The sequence below is a fragment of the Lipotes vexillifer genome, unplaced genomic scaffold (genome assembly GCF_000442215.2).
Source record: "Lipotes vexillifer unplaced genomic scaffold, Lipotes_vexillifer_v1.1 scaffold671, whole genome shotgun sequence".
NCBI lineage: Eukaryota > Metazoa > Chordata > Mammalia > Artiodactyla > Lipotidae > Lipotes > Lipotes vexillifer.
In genome coordinates this window covers 2,317,475-2,341,844 of record NW_006782851.1, presented here as the reverse complement: position 1 = coordinate 2,341,844, position 24,370 = coordinate 2,317,475, and the positions used below count along the sequence as shown (strand labels likewise).

The following is a 24,370-nucleotide window of genomic DNA, read 5'->3' as shown; positions in this document are numbered from 1 at the left end:
CTATTTCATTATAAAATAACAAGGGTCCTGCATTTTCTTGATTAGCAAGAGCGTAGAAGTTATTCTGTGTAAAATATACATCAGTATTCTGTGGTAACTACCCTTCAGAGCTTTGTTGTTCCTCTGTCTCTTCAGTGCCCTTTCAAATGCTCTTCTTTGATTGTGCAATTTTTATTTTTGAAACAGACATTTTATTCTCCTTCTGTTTTTCGTCTGTATTTGCCTTCTCTCTAGCTGTCCTTGAATGAGGGTAGCCTCTAGCGCATTGGAATTTCCCTGACACAGTGGAGTGGGTTCCTCTTCTTTCCATTTGGTTTCCACTTGCTCTTGTTAGAGCTGCACATGCAACGTCCACCTGGAAGGGCGCTGGCGGTACATTCCCATATCGGTGATGCAGCAGCCTGAGCAGCATGGGGGTGCATTGGCTTTCCTGGTATTCCCAGACCATTGTTGTACTGTCCCTTCTCTCAGTTTGGCACAGCTGCTACACTGGGGACCAGTTTCCTGTAAGTCATTTTGCTTTGGCTTTGGACTCAGTCCACAGTGAGGCTGTGTCATACCTCCTGTTCCACATTAGCAAGAGGCCCTGATTCTGGGGTTTTCTGCACAGTGTGGTCCGACTCACTCCTGAGTCTTTCAGTTCAGCTGATTACGAATGTTGTCAGCAGCCGGCATCAGGAACGTTACCCAGTGCGGGGCATCCTTGGGATACTGTGGCCTTTGCTCTTAGAAATATCAAGGTAGTTCCACCAGGCTATCATCTTCTTTTATGATGTCATGCTTAGAGATGCTAGATTTAGCCAACAGCAATTCAGGGTGCCCAGTAACATTTGGATTTCAGATAAACAACAAATTTTGTTCTTGTTTTTAATTATAAGCATGCCCCATGCAAGATTTCTGTCAATTAGAAATGGAAACATAACTGGGTTTCCTATATGTTGTATCTGGCAACCCTCACCATGCTGTATTTTCTGCATGAGGCATTGGTATCCCATGTAATTTCTCAGGAATTCGCCCAGGCCAGGGCGTGCGATTTGCACTGAATATTCAACACAGACACAGATTTTTACTTATTACCGTATTCCCTTAGTTACTGCTTTTGAGTCCACTCAGGGGAAATTTTAAAGGTCTGTGCTCAAATCACCATCTTTCTCAGGTTTCGTAAAAGTATTATTTAGGGGAAATTATTTTTTCAAAATGGTAAATTAATAGAAAATATCTGTGAGGTCACTGCGTTGCTTAACGATGGGAACATGTCACTTTCTTTCAAATAAGCATATAAGGTCACAGCACCAAAATAAATGTAATTTGTTTTCTTAATGGGTTATTAAGTGAGATTTACCACGTGCAACTTCTTTGTTATTTGATACATTGCTCTTTTTTTATGTGGAATTGGTGTTCGTAGGTTATAATAGCTACCCCGGTGGGGATTTGAGGTTAATGAGTTTTACTTCTTTTTTTTTTTTTTTGCAGTATGCGGGCCTCTCACCGCCGTGGCCTCTCCCGCTGCGGAGCACAGGCTCCGGACGCGCAGGCTCAGCGGCCACGGCTCACGGGCCCAGCCGCTCTGCGGCACGTGGGATCTTCCCGGACCGGGGCGCGAACCCACGTCCCCTGCATCGGCAGGCGGACTCCCAACCACTGCGCCACCAGGGAAGCGCTTACTTTTAATCTATTCTGTACATGGTGGAACATTACTTTTTGAGTTTTGTTTAAAAAAAAAAAAAAGACAGAAAAAGGAAATAACACTAGCTTTAGGTCAACTTGGAGCATTTTTTTGGGGGGGGGGGTACGCGGGCCTCTCACTGCTGTGACCTCTCCCTGCTGTGACCTCTCCCGTTGCGGAGCACAGGCTCCGGACGCGCAGGCTCAGCGGCCATGGCTCACGGGCCCAGCCGCTCCGCGGCACGTGGGATCCTCCCGGACCGGGGCACGAACCCACATCCCCTGCGTCGGCAGGCGGACTCTCAACTACTGTGCCACCAGGGAAGCCCCCAACTTGGAGCATTTTTGAGCGATAAACATGTAGGTCAGATTCCAGGCGAAAAGACAAATAGGCTCTTCATGGAATGAAACTTAGAAATAACTTCCCTTTGAACAGTGCCCATGGTGTCCCCCTGGTTGCTTTCCCAAATAAAGTCAGAGGACCCACAGCCACTGCCCTTGGAATATGTAATTAGTTGCACAGTTAAGTTTGGTGTACTCAAATAGGGGTCAGATGTTCCAACAGGAAAGTTCACGGAGCCTTGGTGTCTGGTATTAATGTTTGACTATCTATAACCTGGTTATTTGGCTTCAGCAGTGTCTACAATGAATGACGGGCTGGTGTGATGACAACCCGAGTGGTGCCAAGATGCATTTATAAGAATCAGGGCGTCTGTGAGTCTGTTTCTGTTTTGTAAATAAGTTCATTTGTATCATTTTTAAAAATGTATTTACAAAACCAAAACAGATTTACAGATCTCGAAAACAAACTTAGGGTTACCAAAGGGGACACGTGGGGTGAGGGGAGGGATAAATTGGGAGCTTGGAATGAACATCTACACACTACTATATATAAGACAGATAACCAACAAGGACCTACTGTGTAGCACAGGGAACTCTACTCAGTGTTCTGTGATGACCTAAATGGGAAAAGAATCTGAAAAAGGATGGATACATGTATTTGTATAACTGAATCACTTTGCAGTACACCTGAACCTAACCCAACATTGTAAGTCAGCTGTACTCCAGTGACATTAAAAAAGAAAAAAAGGAATCAGGGGGCACTGTGTGATGGATGTAGGTCTTTTATCACCAAGATTACATGGAGCTCTTCATGGGATAAAAGGATGGAGGATTCTAATTATAGAGTGATGGCAACGGAGGAGACAGCATATAAAATCCTGATGTAAAAATGTAATCTGCCTTTTTAATATTGGAAGCATAATTCATTTGTTGATTCATTTTTCAAATATTTACTGAGAAGCTAGTATTTGTCGGGTGCTCTTCTAAGGACTATGAATAAAACAGAGAAAAGGCTCATACGTCATCTCTGCTCACTTGCATATAACCCACTGGGGCATGAAGGGAATTACAGAAGAGCATGAAATCCTGTGATAGGGAAGTATGAGATCTACAGAAGGACATCGATGGTGCATATAAACGCAGAATCATGCAGTCAAAGGAGGCATTCCAGAGAAGAGACATTTATGACACAGCCGGAGCAGTCACGGAAGTGTAGCCAGCACAGTGGGGGAGGGGAGGTGGTACCCAGAGATGGGATGAAGGAGAAAGCTTCAACCCTGAACATGAGCACGAAACTCACTGCCTGTGCTTCAGCTTCACGAAAAACTCACATGTGACAATACACGTTTATTGAAAATATAAATCCTGAGGGATTTCTAGAACCTTAAGAAAAATGTAGTCCTGATAAATGAATGAGGTCTCTTGTGAGGTCTATGATATTCTGATGTTTGAAAAAGAAATTCTGATGTATTAGGTTGAATCATATGAAATCGCCGCTTGGGTGAATCGAAACTGCTCAGATACTGGAAGTTCCAAATGGTTCAGGGCCATAGACACCTTCGTTGCTGAACTGGGGCGCTCAGCCTGGCCTGAGTTGGGTGATGCCATGGAATTGAGGGAGCCCTTCCCGCGGGGCTGTCCATCAAGTCGGGATGAGTGTATGTCAAGCTGGCTTCTTGTCCAGAAGCAGGATGGACCACAGCTGAGTGTCCTGCACTGTTAGAACTGGATGGGGGCCTCCATACTCTGGTTGGTGCCCTCCTACTTCAGACCAGTCCAGGAGAGGCAGAGAGGCTCAGTGACTTGCCTGTTCTCTCTCGAGATCTGTGCAGCAAAGCCACAGTCAAGACCCCTTTTTCTCTGAGTCCTTTGCTTCCTTCTCTGTTCACAGACAACAGCCAAGAGGGGTCCAGGCTCATGTAGGCGTCGTGCATCGGAAACTGTGCTCACGTGAGCCTCTGAAACTGTTTGGCCCGATCAATGTCAGGGCTTCTGTTGCTTTTACTGTAAAAGAACCAGTGATAATTACAGGGCGACTAATGAGAAGGGCTTCAGATATCTTGTGGAGCTTTGCCTAGGAAGTCAGTGATCCCAGAGCCAATAATTTCCGTTTCTAAAGCCTGTTAAGTTGGGTCTTGAATTACATAATTTCTGTGTCTGTGTTTTTTTTCCAGAATATAAGGTGCAATGTAAAAATAACATTTTGGAATGTTCCCCCTGAGGGAGGGATATGCTTAGTAAGGGAAAAAAAAAAAAAAAAAAAGAATGCTTTCTGTGCATTGGGGTCAGGATGAGTGATGGGCTTCCCTTGGTTCTTGGGTTCTAGGGACACATGGACCCGACATGACGTGGTCAGCCCATCTCATCTGTTTCTGGAGGTTTCCTCCTAGCATTATCCTTCCGAGGTCTTTTCTCTCCGTCTCTGAGCTTAACCCCAAGGAAAGTGTGTGATGTCCAACTGATATGTGATTGCCCACCTTAACGTCCTTTTATCATTTCCCGATGGTCAGTGAGTCCTTACGTGCAGCGTGTGTATCTGGTGGAACATAGAATAGTATTGGGTAGAATATGGACACAGCCTCAAACCACATGCTGAGAAAGTCATTCTCGTTTCCAGTCTTGGTCCATCTGGTTGAGTTAACGGGAATGCCCTTCTCTGTTGGATGCCAGCACATTCTTAAGACCTTTCTCATGAGGATCTCTCCCTTTAACGAAAAGAGAACAAGTCTTAGGCATAACCCATTGCCTCTTAAGGGCACCAGGACCACTAGCTGAAAATTAAAGGCATGATTTGAAATTTATTTATTTGCACACTTAGCTTCTATGCATGGCCAGTGGTGCCTGTTGTCTACTCCAGTGGCGTCAGTTTTTTTAAAGAAATATACTTCCTATAAGATGAGTTGATTTAAGTAAGACCTTTTGCATAAAGAATTTTTGCGTAATTAGTGCAAAGACAAGGCAATCCTTATAAAGGGGGGGAAGAGGTCTGAAATATTGGTAACCTTGCCCTGGAGTTTCTAACCCCTGAACCCCGATTCCTCCCGACAGTGGTGGCAAGCCGAGGCATCCTGGAAAGCGCCCAGAGGTTCTCCTCGCTGCCCACCTACCTCCCAGTGACCTACCACATCCGCCACGCGGACGTGTCCTTCTTTCTGAAGGAAGCCAACCAGGACATCATGAGAAACTCCAGCCTGCAGTCTCGCGTGGAGTCCTTTCTGATTTACAAATCCAAGAGGTTCCCCGTCCTGAATGCCAGCTACGGGCCTTTCGCCATCGAGCAGGTGGTACCCCAGGACTTGATGCTGCCCTCCAGCCCGTTTGGATTCACCAGCACGTTTTCCCTGAACTGGAAGCTGAAAGCGCACATCCTGCGGGACAAGGTCTCCCTGAGCCGGCCCCGCGTGCAGGTGCTCTTCCACGTGGTGGGCAGGGACTGGGACGACGCCGGCCCCGCGCAGAGGCTGCCCTGCCTGCGGGTGTTCGCCTTCCGGGAGACCCGGGAGGTGAGGGGCAGCTGCCGGCTGCAGGGCGCCCTGGGGCTGTGCGTGGCGCAGCTGGAGCTCCCGGCCGCCTGGTTCGGGCCCCCCACGGTGGTGGCCGGGAGGAAGAGGTCGCCCGAGCCCCCCGACGGCAGCCCCGTGGAGCTCTACTACGCCCTGCAGCCCGGGGACGAGCGCGGAGACTGTGCCAGGAGAGCCGGAGGGATGCGGACGGGCCGCAGCGACATCGATGAGTCGGGGCCTCCCTTGCAGAGGATCGGCAGTGTTTTTCTTTACCAGACCCCGAGCCGGCCGCCCCTGAGAGAGCTGCGTTTGGACAACCACGTGGCCGTGCAGTACGTGCCAAAGACGGTCAGGCAGGGAGATGTGCTGACATTTCCCGTCTCCATCTCCAAAAACTCCACCGAGGACCGCTTCACGCTGAGGTGAGTTCATTGGGAGTATCTCCCTGTAGCATCTCCAAGGTCAAAGGGCGCTTCTGGGAACCCTGTGTGTTTGATCCGGAGAGATGTGTTAGCGTTGTCCGGGGCAGAAGCATCCTTCCAGGTTTTACAGGCTCCGTGTTCGCTGTCAAATCGAGAGACCAGCTGGATCTCTCCGGGTTGGCAGCTGGGCGGTGAAGACCTTCTTATTCCTAGGTTTTCCGGGCCATCCCAGAAAAGCCGGGAGGAGGCTGACGTTCTGCCTTTGCCCTGGCTCAGGCGGTTCTCAGCAGGTTTTAGGGTAAATGGCTCACAGTTGAAATCAGCCTGCAAATGGGATGGCGACGGTTGTCGGGAAGGATAGGGGATGCAGCTGTGCCAACTCAAAATCTATTGCAAACGTGTGAGTTCTAAGTGCGCTCTGTGGTACCAATCTCAAAGTTATCATTTTGTTTCTCTCTGGAAATAGAGCTTAGTGCTCAAAATATAAAAGAGCACAAAGTGTGAAGGCTATCCAGTAGAATTCGTCGAGTGTCTTATATAAGACTATACCAGAGACGAGGCATTGAAAGTGAGTACTGTGAGCTTTAGGAAAAAGAATGCGTGCATTTTCTCTTTGGAAGGTAGTATGGGAGGGAAGCTACTTGCCTTGGCTTGACTGGATTTTCACAACAGTTTTTTGGTTCATTTGTTTTAAACACAGATGAGTCTGATTATAACAGCTATTTGGCATAAGTGTTGTTCGGTCACTAAATATGTCCTGACACTGCTACATACTCCAGAAACTTGATCTGAAGTGCCATCTAATCAAATTTGTTTATGACTTCTGAACACAGGAGTGTTAGTGGACATGGCACACATTTATATGTTGGTTTTTATAGTTCATCCAGTAACGATCACCCTCTTGTCCTCTCCCATTCTTTCTTTCTTTCTTTTTTTTTTAAACTTCTTTCTTTCTGTGTTTGTTAAGGGGTGGGTGAGTTTAAGAAAGGAGTCATTCTTTTGCTTATACTTTGCACATTTCAGTTTTGTTGATTGTGACCTAGTGCTGGGAATTCCCTTTTAATCTCAACTGAAGAAACAGAAACCAATAGACAGCATTAACCTCATGACTGAACTTGGCTGATTGTTGGAAGGTAAAACCTTTGGCTGGGGTTGGAGGCGCATCTGGGGATTAAGCACAGGGATTTAGGGCACATAAACACATCTGTGGGTCTGAGGCCTCATGATCTCTCCCTTCTGTTCTTCAGAAATCAGACCTAGATTGAGCTGGTTGTGGGCCCTCTGGCTGGTGTGCTAGCTCTGTGCTTGGTTTTCTCAGGCTCAACGCTCTTATATAATATTCTTCATGGAGATGGCTGTTTATATAGAGAAATATTTTGCTGATGGAAACTCAAGGTTTTGAATGAGGGGAAATCACATGATTTCATATTCCGACATTTTTTTCTGTTTGCCAACTACTGATCGTTGATTTCCTGGACCCTGGTTTACGAACCAGAATCTCTTAAAGTTTTAACTCTCCAGGAGATGATATCCACATCGGTTTTTTTGGGAATCGGTTATATATGTAGAATTAAATTTCACAAATAGCTGTGCATCCAGCCACAATCCACTGCCCACTGAGGTGTTCCTCTGAGTCCTGAAGGCTGCCTTGTCATCGACAAGCTGCGACACGGAGAAGTTTGCTCCTGGGCTACATGATCTAAAGGATCCAAGTCTTTGAAGCACCTTTGAAGCATCTAGATTGGGTGGCTCCACTTCCAAGTCAAAATATTGGAAAATTTTGGATGTAGAGCCAAAGTGTTATGTGTTCAGAGTCCATCAATTAGAAAGGTGTTTAAAAAAATCAGTTTTCTAGTTAAGACAAGAGTAAATCAGTAAATATTTCATGAACGTGTGTTTAAGTTGGTAAAGTGGCACACTTTCCATCTTGTTAAAGGATGGCATTAATAATGTGCCTGTTGAATACTTAACATGCTCTAATTAGGAATGAGTCTTATCTGTTTATGAAAACAGCTGAGGGGAAACCTGGATCTGGTAATGTCATTAGCCTTTAGTCGGAATTGTCATAATTAGAAAATAAGGAAACTGTGTATCTTTTTTAATGAAGCCAATTTGACACTCGTTTAGCATAGCTTCCAAATATTTAGAATTAGCATGGGCCTGCTCTATCTCGCCATCTGCTGTAAATAACCCTGAAGGATCCAGCCAAGTATCCTTGGGTGCTTTCCTCAGCAATGGTGACTTGTTTCTAGACTCGGCGGTGACAGTGCTAACGAGGTCCAGAGCTGGGCTAATGTTTTATAGATCGGCTGTCAGTAGGACTTCCCTCGCCACTTAAGGATGGCCAGGGTGGAGGGGGGACCAAATTACCTGCCTTCAACAGGACTCCTGCTGCAGACAGTGTTTGACAACATACTGCCACCTTCCTGTCACTTCTGCGCCTGTGATCTCTGGGTGACTCTGTGGCTACACACAGGGGCTCAGCTTCCATTCTGGGAAACAAGTTTTGTCGTGCAAATTATCCGTAAGGGCAATTTACAAAAATAGCTGGGAGGGTGCACGCGTGTGCATTAACCACTGCACAGAGGAAAACCAGGATGGGGCTGTTTGTCATCTTAGAAGTTCTGTTCTCTCCTGGAGCTTGAGTCTTCCAAAGCAGACCTCCACAAAGGAAGAAAAGCAAAATGCTTCTGTTCTTTAGACATCTAAGGATCCCTTTTAATTTCAGAGAATGTTTTCCTTCCAGTGGACAACAGAAGCATCCCACAGCACTTGTACCCTTTCTTGCATGTTCTCACCACCCCGTCTCCTTTCCTTCCCCGACAGAGAGCTAATGTCAGAAGCATCCTAGGTCTCCCATCACCTGATTATGTGTCCGGAGAATCAAAGGCCTCGAAAGCTCTTTCTTGCTCATCGTTCCCACCTATTTTTTGGTTGCTTCGTCCCACAGGAAGTCAATTTCAAAGGAGTCTGGTTGTCAGATCTGAATGTGAGCCTGAAGCCAGATATTTGCATAGCATTAGCTTGGTTCCCTGATACTCCAGGAAATGCAGGTGGAAAGGGCCAGAACAGAGGCATGGCACTCAGATGCCTGGGTGCTTTTCTCAAAGTCAGAGATATGCTTAGATTGGTTAAATGAATGAATGAATGAATGGGCATATTGTTAATTATTAACCAATACATATACTTTGCTGAAGTCTTTACAGTTTTACATGCTAAATACTCAAGAGTTTGTTAAGAATCTCATGCCCAGACTGCGGTCAGACCTAAGGCCATCTCCGAATAAGGCATTATTACCAAGTAGATATTCTTGCAAAGATAAGAGTTGTAAACAAAAGAGAAAGAGAATAAAGAAAGAATATTTGACAAGGGGGCAAAGTGGGCCAGGGGTTGTTAAGCCTCAAAAGATATTCTTTGGTGGTTTGGGAATCTCAGTTGTTAGAAATAATATGTGGTGGTTTGAGGTGGTTTGGCCCTGAACTCGATTCACTTGAATGATACAGCTTTTGAACCTGCCTTGGACCAGGAAAAGATGTCTCCTTATTCTATTTCAGGTGAACTATGCCCTGGTGTAGCCAGTAATATTCTTAGCTGCAGGCCATAAATCCCAGCCTGCTAATCTAAGAAAATAAATACATGAAAGGTTAGTTGGTTGTATATTTTGGGTCTCAAGAATTAATAAGGCATGGGGGCACTAGCCTTGGCAATGCACAGGGTGGGAGGGGGAAGTTTCCCCTGGTGTAGATGCAACAGCCTTCTTGCCTAGCACCCCTCCCCGGCCCGGCACAACGAATTCCTTCAGAAGTTCCTTCTGTTCTTGCTATAATCAAAGGTGCAAAGACTCTTGGGAAGCTCCCAGTGGCTCACATACCTACTTGCTGTCTGTTCCCCAGGGTAGGAGAGGGAGCTGGTGTGGCTTCCAGAATGAGAGGTGGGCTCCTGGAGTCATCTTTCACTAAGAGCATATCCCGGGGGGGCAGTGTTTCCCTCCTGAGAAAACTGGGTGCTTTTAAGAAGAGGATGATGTTGGGTACCTGGAAACCCTGCACAGGTCCGTGACATCTGTGCCTGGCACTGCGTCTCCGTTTGTCATCCGGTGGGAATTAAGGGAGTTGCTTCTGGAGCGGAATGGAGTGAGAGGCAGGCAGAGAAAGGAGCCCCTTCCATCTTTTTTCAATAAAGCTCCTGTTTGAGAATATATTTAGATTTACAAAAAAAGTTGTGAAATCAGTACAGGACAATGCCAGGTGCCTGGTGGCTAGTTTCCCCCTGCAATCAGCGTCTTTCATTAGCATGATTCATTTGTCATAATCAGTGCACCAATATTATTATTAACTGAAGTCCACACTCATTCACATCCCCTTAGTCTTTGCCCGGTGGCCCCTTTTTTGTTCCAGGCTCCCACCCAGGATATCATGTACATTTAGTCATCATGTCTTGAACTACGCTTGACTGTGACTGCTTCTCAGACTTGATTTGTGTCTGTTGTCTTGATAGCTTTGAGACTTCCGGTTCAGACTTTTTGAAGAATGTCCCTCTGTTGGGATTATCTGATGTTTTCCTCGGGATGAGACCAAAGTAATGGGTTTGGTGGTAGAACAGCACAGAGATAAAGTGTTGTTTTTATTCGTCTGCAAACCACAAGAGTTTAAAATCATCCGCTTTATTCTCTTGCACCTGCCACTGAAGAAGCATTTGTTGAGGATGTCAGGAAATAGACCAACGAGGGAAAAGGAGCGATGAGTCCTATCATCTGAGTGAAAAGGAGCGATGAGTCCTATCTGAGTAGAAAGGAGCGATGAGTCCTATCTGAGGAGTAAAAGGGAGCGATGAGTCCTGTCTGAGTGAAAAGGAGCGATGAGTCCTATCTGAGGAGTAAAAAGGAGCGATGAGTCCTGTCTGAGTGAAAAGGAGCGATGAGTCCTATCTGAGGAGTAAAAAGGAGCGATGAGTCCTATCTGAGTAAAAAGGAGCGATGAGTCCTGAGTAAAAAGGAGCGATGAATCCTATCATCTGAGTAAAAAGGAGCGATGAGTCCTATCATCTGAGTAAAAAGGAGCGATGAGTCCTATCTGAGTAAAAAGGAGCGATGCGTCCTATCTGAGGGACAGGAGCATGAGACAGTAAGACCTGGCCCTGGGGGAGCGGAGAATTTTTTTTTAAATTTGATTTTTGTTTTGTATTGACTGGAGTGTAGTTGGCTTGCGGTGTTGTGTTGGTTTCGGGTGTGCAGTGGGATGGCTCAGTTGTGCATTTGCACGTGTCTGTTCTTGGATTCTTTACCTATGTGGGTTGTTGCAGAATATTGAGGTGGAGTTCCCTGTGCTGTACAGTAGGTCCTTGTTGATTATGTAGTGGTTTTATGGGCCAAAAAAAGGGATTTCAGGCAAAGGGGACAGCACAGGTAAAGGCACAAAGACATCAGGTGTCTCTCTGTGCTCTTTTTTATTCCCCCATCATCTTGAAATAAAAGCCAGTTGAGATTTTCAAGAACAAACAAACAAACAAAAAATACCATTTTCATTGCATTGTATCAAGAACACGTACTCCCGCCCTGACTTAATCACTGTTGATGTGAAATTTGGTCGCTGGCTGGGGTGGTATTTCTCGGGTTTTTCGTCTGTAAAGTTGCTTTTTTCTGCACTCCTTATACTGTATTTTCCAGAAGGAAGTGTTGATCCACAGCTCACAATTACAGAATTACACTCTCCCTCCTTGTGGGTGGTATATTTACGTAAATTTTTTTTGGAATCCTGCAGGTGAAATTTGTTCTCCCTCATGTATTTATTTATTCAATCATTCATTTATTTCAGTAAGGGCTTCTGGATATTGGCTTTACAGTTTGGGTTATAATTCAAAAGAGTAGACATTTCTCAGCCTTTAGCTATTGACATTTGGGTCAGATGATATTTTGTTGTGAGGTGCAGTCCGGTCTGTACGTAGTAGGATGGTTAGCGGCATCCCTGGCCTCAACCCACTGTATACACAGCCCCGAATTTTGATACCCCAAGATGGGTTCAGCTCTTTCCCAATGTCCCCTCGGGGATAAAATCACCCCTGCAAGTGAAAAACTATGATTGTGGTTGTCGGGAAAAAACTCAGCTCTTACACAGAGGGAGGTTCCCAGTTTAGAAAGAAGGTAACACTGGGTAGGGTCCAGCTTTTCTGGAAAATCCCTTACGTTGTACCTGCCACACGTTTTTGTTTGTGTTTTTGTGTGTGTGTGTGTGGTACGTGGGCCTCTCACTGCTGCGGCCTCTCCCGTTGCGGAGCACAGGCTCCGGATGCGCAGGCTCAGCGGCCACGGCTCACGGGCCCAGCCGCTCCGCGGCACGTGGGATCCTCCTGGACCGGGACACGAACCCGCAACCCCTGCATCGGCAGGCGGACTCCCAACCACTGCGCCACCAGGGAAGCCCCTGCCACACATTTTTACTTCCGCTTGAATGCGTGCTGCAGGAGGGCAGAAACTGCTGTCTGCTCACCGCCCTTTCCTCCTTTCTCATGCACTACCTGGCCCGCCCTGGATACCCGTCAACTACTGGGGGATCGAATGGCTGTCACTGGTTCCATGAGTCCACTCCATGTACCTTCTGTTAAGGGAGGGGCCAGAGAGCAGGTTCTTCTGTGAGACTTGAGGTGAGAGGGTTGGTCTGTTTCAAGGCCATGTCATGTATACAGGATGACAAGGGTCGGGTGCAGCCGTATTAGGGTACTTGTGCTGTAAGAGGGACCCGGAGCTGAGATGAGCTGAGGCCACTGCTTCCAGTGGTGACTGCTCCTAAGATCCTCTGGCCCCAGCACCGGTCTGGGGTGAAGCCTTGGTGTTAGTATTTTGTTTAGTAACAAAAATACCCACGAAACTAAATGCCTGCACATGAGTTTCTTTAAGTAATTTATCAGTCTGTTATTACAGTTCATATACCTTAAGGTAATGGAAATCTAAAGCTATACTGTGAACAGATTTAAAAAAAATGGTTCTTCAGTCTTTTTCATTATCTCTTTTATTATTGTTGTTTTTAATTGATGTATAGTTGATTTACAATATTGTGTCTGGTGTTAGTCTTTTTAAAAAGGTGTCCAAGAGATTCGGACATGCAGCTGGAGTTGGGAGCCATTGGGTCCGTGTCATCCTTCTTGCTATCCTGGGCTATGCTTATTGAGTAGAATGGTCAAGTTAGAAATTTAACTATTTAAACTGCCTTCTCTCTCTGTCTCTCTCTCTCAGTCCCCTGTGCCCCCCACCCTGTATAATTGAGTCACACATAATTGCATGTATGTGCAAACTCCACTGTGTAACAATACACACAGCCTTTCTGTACACAACTTCACGGGCTTCACACATTTCAAGATGTTAATCCATAGTGGCCTCCAACTCAAGAATCCCTCCATCACCTGACAGCTATGGTTCCTTTCTAGCAATACTTTTTTTGACCAAGGTTGATGGCTCTGATCCTCTTGGGGGAAAAGAAGAAAGGAGGAAGGTACCAACAGTGGCACCAGCTGTGCTCCCAGATTGGTACTGGGAAAGTTGCCTGAGGTTTCACTGAATCTCTTTCCCGTGTCCTAGTGGGAGGCTTGTCTCATGAGCAAGAGAACTTGACTTTGGCCAACTTGGCAGGGCTGGAAGTTCTAGAAGATAATGGAAGGATTTCCTTCTTTTTTATGGCTGGATAATATTCCATTGTGTATATACGTCACATTTTCTTTATCCATTCATCCACTATGGACACTCAGGTTGTTTCCATGTCTTGACTATCGCGAATAATGCTGCAGTGGGGCTTCCCTGGTGGCGCAGTGGTTGAGAGTCCGCCTGCCGATGCAGGGGACGCGGGTTTGAGCCCCGGTCCGGGAAGATCCCACGTGCCGCGGAGCGGCTGGGCCCGTGAGCCATGGCCGCTGAGCCTGGGCGTCCGGAGCCTGTGCTCCGCAACGGGAGAGGCCGCAGCAATGAGAGGCCCGCGTACCGCAAAAAAGAATAAAATAAAAAATGCTGCAGTGAACAGCAGGGAGCAGACAACCTCTTTGAGATAGTGATTTCCATTTTTTCTGCAACAACATGGATGAACCTCAAGGGCATTATGTTCAGTGAGGTAAGTCAGAGAAAGACAGATTCTGTATACTATCGCTTATATGTGGAGCCTAACAAAAGCTCGCAGATACAGAGAATAGGTGGATGGCTGCCAGAGGCTTGAGGGGAGGGGGAAAAGGGGAGATGTTGATCCAAGGGTACCAACTTGCAGCTTTAAGATGAAGAGGTTCTGGGGATCGAAGTCTTGCAACCAAAGCTCTCTGTGATCTTCTTTGGCTATGCCAGCTTCTGCTCATTGCTGTTTATACTCTGTAACCTTGAGCTGACCTTCATCTCTGTGTAAGGACCTTATCACATCCCCTGCATGGTAGACCCACCTGACAGTCTCCTTTTCAACCGGACTGAAAGCCACTGGAGGGAAAGGGCTGGGTTCACTAGTGTATCACGGCTGTACCCGGCTGATTGCTCTGACGGCTGGTGTGAATTTGGGTCTGCAAATCTGGGTGAGCAAAGGTAGATTCATGTTGGGTGAGAACACTCAGCTATTTCAGAGTGTTACGGCCTCTCCCTGCCCCCAGGCACATTTCTGTGTTCTGGAAAGGAGTGGGGGGATGGTAGAGTATTATACAAGGCCAGGTGGGCAGGAGTTGGGGATGGGTTTCGGTCTTTAGTGTCATCTGTTCATTCATCTGGTATCCATGGAGATTCCATTTCCAAGGTGGTCTTTGGGTGGCTGGCCACAGAGGCTGTTGAGGGAATGTCTTCATATCCGTCTCCCAGCACCTTCAGATGTGATTTCTCTGTACCTCTTCTGGGTTACTCGTGGGAACACAGGTGTGATGCACTGGGTCCAGGAAGTTTGGGGAGATAGCTGAATATAATGATAATGGTAATAATAATAGCCAGCAGTTATTAAGTATCTATTTGTGTCTGACACTGTTCTCAGTGCTTAAAATATTTTTCACACATTTAATCCTCAGAACAACCCCACAAAGTAGGTGCTTTTATCACCTGTGTTTTCCAGAACTGGACACAGAAACACAAGAGGTGAGTAACTTGACAGACGCCCTAGAGCTCGTAACACATTTACTTTGAGGTCCGGAGAACTCGCCCTCACTGACCGATATCCCAGAACCCATGTTTTGGAAAGCCCCTCTTCATCCATGCGAGGCAGGAAGGTAGACACCGATACTCCTAAGTCTCATTCTTTTTACAAGCACTTAAGAGAATGAATTACCTGAAATATTTCCCTTATTGAGGAGACGTTTCTTGAGTGTGAAGCTTCGTGCCGGGGATGTAACAGCAAATAAGAGACACGGACCCAGCCCTGTACTGAGTAGTCGGTGCTGTGAGAGAGACCATGGGGGGGTCTATTGGGCAGGTTAAGATGCCAAGTTAAGACAGTGCTTTGGAGCATAGACAGTTGAAGGTGTGCCCACCATCATGAGCATCTGTCAGGCTTACCAGTCACTGTAGAGTAAAGAGCTCTGAAGGATGCTAGGTGGGTTATTGTGGGCCCTTCCAGGCACTTCAGACGCTGATAATTATCACGAGGAATGGCAATTTCAGGTCTAGGGGGCAGACCTCTTGGAGACCACATGGGTTTATGAGGAGGAGCACAGGGCATAGAGCCAGGACCACGGGCACCTATCTTGGCATCCTCACTGCCTGTGCACCCTTGGGAAGGTCATCGAAGGTCACTGAGCCTCAGTCTCTGGGCTCTTACCTTTCCGGGTGTTGATGGTGTAAACGAAAGACGACAGGTGAGCCTTGAGCAGGTTGCGTGGCTCCAGATCAAGCATTTAGGAAATAACCAGTCAACCAAGGGATGCATCAGGTATCAGCTGAAATGCAAACAGATGACTTCAGGTCACTTGACGCTGAGCAGTGTCAATTCATTCTGAAAGAGGGCCATGTTAACCCAAGGCGCAGGTCACCTCCGACGTAAACGACAAAGAAGAAACCAACGAAGGAGCGTGTTCAAAGCTGCTGAAGAGGCATTTCCTTGGATCACTTAGGAAAGCGACTGACTCAGCACCTGCTGGTAGGAGACAGGAGAGCGGACCCAGGTGTCAGAATTCTGTCTCCCAGTTTTGAAGGTATGCAAGTAAATTGATTTAAAAAAATCCAGCAGAAATCATTCCGGCATCAACACACAGACAAAGGCCTGGGGAAGGCATGAGCTCAAGAGTAAGACAGAAAAATCAGCTGACTGATGTAGGTGCAAAAATCAACGTGGTGCATCTGACCACAAGTGTGCAGTTTCCCCTCCTTCAGAGCCTCTTTGAAAGAGAGATGACACCTGAACATGGCTTATATACTTGGATTCTCTTCCCCACCTCTTGCCCCTTGAACCTGGCCTCAGTGTATTGCTTTCCAAGTAGAATATAGCAGAAGTGAGGATCTGGAACTTCTGAGGCTAGACACTCTAAGAAGCTGTGACTTTCCACCTAGGTCTCCGGGAACACTTGCTTTTAGAGCCCAGAGCCGCCTGTAAGAAGTCCAGCTCATCTTCTGGGAGATCCCATGAGAAGCTCTGAAGCTCCATGGGGAGAGGGGGGGCCTGGTGATCCCCATCTTCTAGCCATTCCTGTCCAGGCCCCAGACACGTGCGTGAAGCTGTCTTGGCCGCTGTAGGTCAGCTAGCGGACAACTTAGTACCACCGGGGGACCGCACCAATTCCAGGTGGAGCAGACACATCTAACGGCTGAGCCCTGCTCAGATTCCTGGTACATAAAAAGTGATGGATAACAAAATGGTGGTGTTCTAAAGCACTAAGTTTTAGGGTAGTTTGTCAGCTGCAGTAGTAACTAATTAGCAATCATAGAGAATTTCGCCAGTAAGCTCTACTTGCGAAAGGACAGAGGTGATGCACTGCGGCTGCTTGCTCTGCAGTTTACAGCTCACCCATCTCCTGCTCTGCTGTGACTCTCAGTAGGTCCACTTCTGTAACCTGCATTTCCCAGATGCCCTACACTACCCAGATCTGGCTTCTGATGGCTTCTGCCAGTGGGACCCAGTGGCAGGAATCCTGTGGCCGGGAAGATGGGGGAAGTCGGCATAGTTTTCTGTCTTGCTCCCCGGTCCCTGCTCAGGCCAGAAAGCTCGTCCATCTGTGGTTCCAGCTCCCGCCAGGCAGCCTGTGCCATGGCTCCAAATCCTACAGGGAGACTTTGCCGTTGGCCTCTTATGATGCCCCCTCCTTGCTTTGTCATTCTGACCCGAGGACAAAAGACTTCCTGCAGTTGTTTATATCAGGGCTGCATCACCATCATCTAGTTGTTCTGCCAGCAATTTCAGCCCCTCTGTAACTAGTCCTCTGTATTAAAGCCCTTCTGGTCAGTTATCTGCTGTGGTTTCTGTTCCCTGACTTGACCCTGTGGGTGTAGCTGTTTGAAAAGATAATTTTTATGAAAGCAGAATATCTTTTCCGATCAGCTCCATATTGTACCAGAAGCAGAGACAGTCATGAAGCTTTGTCAGTTGTGTCAACCCCAGCTGGGAGCAAAGGCAGAAGGGTCGTAAGCAAGGCAGAAATGAATTTACCCAAACAGAAAGCATCATAAATATGATAACAACTTTGGAAAGAGCCAGAGGCAGAAGAAAGAGAACACAGAGGGGCAAGATAATATTTTTTCCTCTTCAGGCTGTGAGCTCCTGATGCAAATGTGAAAAATCAGTGTTCGTATCTCTTTTCTGTTTTCATTTGGGGCAGTGGAAGGATTGTTGATGACAAAAGAGATCATCCAGGGATGCTTGTCTTTATCAAAAGCAAGGATCCCAGACCCAGAGATGAATCGGAGGTGTAATCTGAAACCCAAGGTTATTCCAAGCAGATGGAAGAAATACAATACTGACCCTCTCTCCCTTTCCGTTTTCCCGTCTCTGTGCCTGGACTCGGGCACAGAGCATCTGAAAAACTGCACAAAGGGGGGCAGGTCCTAATTCCATCCATCAAAGCCCTGCCTGAACTCTCCTTTTCTCTCCGCGACCCCAGGCTGTTGAAAACCCAGGTGTTGCTGTACATTTTGTAAAAGATAATATGCATGTGGAGTAAAACGCATCCATGTTCTGTGCACACAAATAGAGGGCCTGGGTGTGCACCAGAGTTGTCCAAGTTGGCCATGAATCAGATTACAAGAGAAATGTTAGTCCATCTATGCAAATAGATTGCAGAAGGGAAGGGAGGGAGGAAATACAACGATATAAGAGAGAGGAAGAATTTATTTGGGAAGAAACATAAACCAAAAGTAATTCTTGGGCTTCCCTGGCGGCGCAGTGGTTGAGAGTCCGCCTGCCGAGGCAGGGGACGCGGGTTCGTGCCCCGGTCCGGGAAGGATCCCACGTGCCGTGGAGCGGCTGGGCCCGTGAGCCATGGCCTCTGAGCCTGCGCGTCCGGAGCCTCTGCTCCGCAGCGGGAGAGGCCACAACAGTGAGAGGCCCGCGTACCGCAAAAAACAAACAAACGAACAAAAGTAATTCTTTTCTGTGAGTTTTAAATGGGTAGACATTTTTTTTCAAAGAACATGAACTTAATACATGGAGAGTTAAAATATAAAAAGGAAATAATGACAAAGATAATAAGGTAGACCAAAGAGCTAATACATGAATTGAAGATCCAAACTGCAAAATAGAAATTAAAAACAAGGAACAGAATAAACATAGTTTAAAGAGGAATTATTGGCGTATATAGAAAAGATGGAGATAATCTTGGTGAGTGCTGGGGAAATGCAAAGATTAAAAAAAATTGGGTGGCTTCCCTGGTGGGTCAGTGGTTAAGAACCCACGTGACAACGCAGGGGACATGGGTTTGAGCCCTGGTCCAGGGACATCCCACATGCTGCAGAACAACTAAGCCCACGTGCCACAACTACTGAGCCTGCGCTCTAGAGCCCGCGAGCCACAACTATTGAAGCCTGCGTGCCTAGAACCTGTGCTCCGCAGCAAGAGAAGCCACTGCAATGAGAAGCCCGCGCACTGCAATGAAGAGTAGCCCCCGCTCGCCGCAACTAGAGAAAGCCCGCGTGCAGCAACGAAGACCCAACGCAGCCAAAAATAAATAAAATAAATAAATTTATATAAAAAAAGAATTTGGAAGAAGAGAAGAAAGTTAATCCAATATAAGGATGATTACTGTCCTAGAGCTAAGAATTCCACAAAATGAACCAAAAAAATTTATTCACAAATACATTTTTTCCTAAAACTAAGGATTAGTTAAAGCTGTAGATCTGAAAGTATTCTGTGTTACAGAAAAAAATGAGTAACGAAAATCAATGCCGAGACATATCCTAATTATGAAATTTCAATCATACTGTTAATTCGCTAATCATTCAGGTAGAACAGTTATTCACAGAAAACTGAAGAAATAGGATATGCCATGTTCAGAGATAGAAGGGTGTACAGTTCCCCCCGTATTAATCTGTAGAGTCGATGCAATTCCAATCCAATGCAAATCAACTTCTTGACAAGTTGATTTTTTAATTTATATGAAGATCAAACGGTCAAGAAGAGGTGGGACACTAAAGAGAAGAAAAATATAGATGGGTTATTTGAAAGTCATAGATATTCAAACAGTGTGATAGCGGAGCACAATAGGTATATAGAATAATGAATAGAAAAAGGAGATTTTGTGTAAGGGAACTACAATTGCAGATCAGTGAGAAGGGATGCATTTTTCAGAAATGGCACTGAGACATTGATTATCCAAATGAGAAAAAAGGAATCAGGTCTCTTAGACATCAATTTCAGATCAATTTGGTATTCAAAGGAAAAAAAAGAAATCAATGCAGAGGAAAATACTAAAGGATATCTTTACAAGCTCTGGGAGGAAAGGGTTTCTTTAAACAAGACACCAAAGCACTGACCACAAAGGAAAAATTAATACAGTTGTGACTATATTTTAAAAGAAGTTCATTTTTATATCAAAAACCATAATTTGGGGGAAGGTATTGATAACACATCAAGACCAACAAAGAATTAGGGTGCAGGATATATAAAGAATGCCTGTAATTCATTAAGAAAAATAACCAAAAAGAAAAACGGGTAAAAAATATGAGCAGAGCTTCCCTGGTGGCGCAGTGGTTGAGAGTCCACCTGCCAATGCAGGGGACGCGGGTTCGTGCCCCGGTCCGGGAAGATCCCACATGCTGCGGAGCGGCTGGGCCCGTGAACCATGGCCGCTGAGCCTGCGCGTCCGGAGCCTGTGCTCCGCAACGGGAGGGGCCACAACCGTGAGAGGCCCGTGTACCGCAAAACAAAAACAAAAAAACAAAAACAAACAAACAAAAAATATATATGAGCAGACATTTCACAGAAGAAAAAACACAAAGTAGCCAGTAAGTAGAAAAGATACTCCACCTCATTAGAAATCAGAGAAGAACAAATTAAAACTATTATACATTTCAATTTCATATCCACCAGGTTGCCAGAAGTCAGGCAGCCTGATAATACCACAAGTTGTAGAGAATGTGGAACAAAGGAAACCTTCATTTATTCCTGGTGGACAGAATTGGTGCCGCCTGTTTAGGAAATACACCCAGCAATGTCGAAGATATGCATACACTATGACCCCAAATTTCCACTTCTAAAGTATGGAATCTAGAGAAACTCCTGTATTTGTTTACCAGAAGGCATACATAAATATTCATAGCAGTGCTGTTTTAATAGCAAAAAACTGGAAATGTCCCAAATGACCGTTGAGAGGATAATGGATAAATAAATGTTGACATATTCCTACAGTGGAATCCTATACATTCATGAAAATGATTCAGTTAATCTCTGATATAAAATATTTAATTGAAAGATTCAGAAAAATACGTTTATGCAAAGATTAAAAATTAGGCATACATTAACAACAGTATTCATGGATGATGGATATATACATTCATTTAGGTAAAACTATAAAAAATGACAAGGAGATGAACACAAAATTTAGAATAATAGGTCTCAGTGGGGAGAGTGAGGATGTTAATGGGGAGAAACATGCAGGGGGCTTCAAAGATACTGGGTATATTCTAGTTCGCAACCTGGGCACTAGTACAAGAGTGTTGACTATTGTCTTTTGAACTGTTCATTTGTGATATATATTCTTTTCTTTATACTACATATATCTAATTTCAATTAATGCTTTATATATACTTATGTACGTGTGTGTGTATGTGAGTGATACATGCCAGATTTCAAAATGCTTTGTAAGGAAAAAGTGAGTCACTTGTCATTTACCAGGGGAAGAAATTCAGGCTGTTTGTAGACTTTTCCACAGTAACATTCCACGCTGTTCAGTGCAGAAGATGATAGAGCAGTGTCTGCAGATCTCACTGATGTGCTCATTAAAGGGATAGTGGTTATTTTACATTAGCATAATACTATTCATGGAAAACTATATAGCTTTTGTGATATGAAAGTTTTCCAAAACATTAGGTGAGAAAAGTGAGGGCTAAAGAAGGGATAGTGTAGATGGATAGAAAGGCAGATAGATAGATGATGATGATGATGAAGATAGATAGATAGATAGATAGATAGATAGATAGGTAGATAAATATAGAGGATGGATGGATGGATGGATGGTTGGATGGGTGGAAGGATGGATAGGTAGGTAGGTAGATACACAGATACAAAGATACATGGATAAGTGGTTACCTGGATGGGTGGATGGGTGGATAACTGACGGCTGTCAATACATAGATACATAGATATTGGTAGGTCTTCCTTAACTATTGCGTCTCAAGCAGGGTCCCTCCCTTCCCACCATCATCTTGCTTTAATATGTTCTTTAATAGAACTTACCACTGCCTGGAATTCAGCTGTTTGGGTCATTGTGCTTTGACTGTTTGGGTCCCCTCCCTCTGTGAGCGCCACGTGAGCAGCTCTCTTTCCTTTCTTGTGCATAAACCCCAGTGCAGTGTCTGACACGTAGTCGAGCCCCATATGTCTCTGGGGATCGAGTGCTTTGATTAATGTAAAGCCAAAGACCATGATGAATTTAAAAGCGCTGAAAGATTCTCTGTGTTGGTAGAGCCCAGCTTTGCTGATGTGGAAACGGGACGACCTTTTACCTCTGGTCCTGCATCTCAGACTCTGTGGTTAAGTTTTTCCCAGCTCTTATCCTAAGGCAGGGTTTCTCAACCCCAGCACCACTGACTGGACTGGATACTTGTTTGCTGTGTCTCTGTGTGGGGAGTGAGGAGGCGGGCAGTGCTCTAAGACTTGTAGGATTTTGAGCGGCATCCCTGGCCTCTACCAACTGGTAGCCCTCCTCCTCCTTCAGTTGTGATCTCTAGATGTCTCCAGCCATTGCCTCCTCCTTCTCATTGCAGTGGCTTCTCTTGCTGCAGAGCACAGGTTCTAGGCACGCGGGCTTCAATAGTTGTGGCTCGAGGGCTCTAGAGCGCAGGCTCAGTAGTTGTGGCACATGGGCTTAGTTGTTCTGCAGCATGTGGGATCTTCCTGGACCAGGGCTCGAAGGAAACTTTTCCTTCTTGTTTATCATGAAATGACAATATTAGTTGAGTTCCAGACTGCCTCTCTCACCTACACAGTAATCTTCAAAGAAGTTTATAGCCATCCTCTCACAGATTCTTTGACTCGTCAGGATTTACATTCTTCTGCCATGATCACCTGGTGTTTTCTAGGCATTCTTGTTACTTACTGGTAGACAGTCTCATTGGGCTCTGAAGACGAGTATATTACCACTTTCTAGATACTGTTGAAAGAAAACAAAAGAAGCGGAGGAAACTATTTGTTGAGAGCCAAAACTTACATGCTAAAAGCAACCAGAATATAAGAGAGTAATATTGATGGTGGTGTCATAAAATCCAGCACCACATTCTATGTGGAAAATTCCCCCAGAATGGATGGGGTTTAGGATTACAATGTAAAATAAATGTGGAGTTAAGAATTCAGTCTGGGAGTATCTTTTAAACCAAGAATTAATCCAACAAGAGAATCGCTGTGCTGCTACAGACGTGATTTGTTGGGAAAAGATGTCTGAAAATCGGGTTACTTTGGTGAGACTGAATACCCATTCTCAGAAGAAAATAAAGCTTCTGACATTCTCTACCTAAGTAAAATCAAAGTGCATGAAAAGCCGCCTTTTCTTAAGGTGGATCTATCCATTTTCTTCGCCAGAAGGGACAACCCATGGCAGGGCTGCCTGGATTTCCAACATGCTGCTCAGAAAATGTGCCCTTTCCAAAGCTGATTTCAGTTCCTTGATGCCTTCAAAATTAGCACCTGATGCCCTTTTCCATTGGTTTGAGGAAGATTTATTTTAATTCTGCTTTTCAGACTCTTGACTATATTAACAGCAAAGAAAACTCCGGGGGGCTTATCTTTCAGACAAGTTCAAATGGAGAGGATCTCGGATGCACAGATTTGAGGCTTCCCCAGTCGTCCGCGGTCTGCCGGCAGTTTTCTCTGTGCTGGGCTGATGGCCTAAACGTAGGTCTTTTCTCCTTACAGACCGGTGTCACCTTGGAAAAGGGGCAAAATCCATTGTTTACAGTAGGTTCCCTCGTTTTACGTAAGTTTCATCTTAGGGAAGGAACTGGCCTATTTCTGCTCTATTGAGCCTTTGAATCAGAAACTTAAGGAATTCTCAGATTGGATAAGAGCAAGGGCTTGATATTGGCCTTTGCTGGAGAAATAGGACATTGCCTCTTGGCTTCGTCAGAGGCTGGAAACAGTCAGATCCTAAAAATGCAGACTTAGAAACTGTCCGTTGTTTACTCCCTGCCTCTTACAGGGATACCGGCATAATTCCAATACCAGGTGGCCGGGACTGAATGAGTCCAGGCTTTTTCTCCGTCCAGGGTCTTTGGTTTCTTTAAATTTTTTTTTTTTTTTTTTGCGGTACGCGGGCCTCTCACTGTTGTGGCCTCTCCCGCTGCGGAGCACAGGCTCCGGACGCGCAGGCGCAGCGGCCACGGCTCACGGGCCCAGCCGCTCCGCGGCGTGTGGGATCCTCCCGGACCGGGGCACGAACCCGCGTCCCCTGCATCGGCAGGCGGACTCCCAACCACTGCGCCACCAGGGAAGCCCTAAATTTTTTTTTTTAAAGAGATACTAATTTATTTTTTATTTTGTGGCCGCGCTGCACGGCTTGTGGGATCTTAGTTCCCCGACCAGGGGTCAAACCTGTGCCCCCTGCGGTGGAAGCTCAGAGTCCTGACCACTGGACGGCCAGGGAAGCCCCGTCTTTAGATTCCTTTTAAGCAGCAGTGCTTATATACGACCAGAGGAAACAGACATTATTTTTTTCAAAATTTAAAACCGTTTTATTCTTGAAATTTCCAAACATGTATGAAAGTAGAAAGCATGAAATAATGAACCTCCATGAACCAGTTGCCCAGATCCATCAGTTACCAACTTTCACCACTTTTGTGTCATTTTTCCCTCTCACCAACAT

The 24,370-nt window shown here is 45.7% G+C and overlaps 1 protein-coding gene across 1 annotated transcript in view; it reads left to right on the top strand.

Moving 5' to 3' along the window:
- TMEM132D (transmembrane protein 132D) overlaps positions 1 to 24,370 on the top strand; it is a 697,263-nt gene that overhangs the window by 172,980 nt on the left and 499,913 nt on the right. The window contains exon 2 of the mRNA XM_007455447.1: positions 5,056 to 5,932. Within this exon, the coding sequence (XP_007455509.1) occupies positions 5,056 to 5,932 (877 nt within the window). The remainder of the gene's footprint in view (positions 1 to 5,055; positions 5,933 to 24,370) is intronic.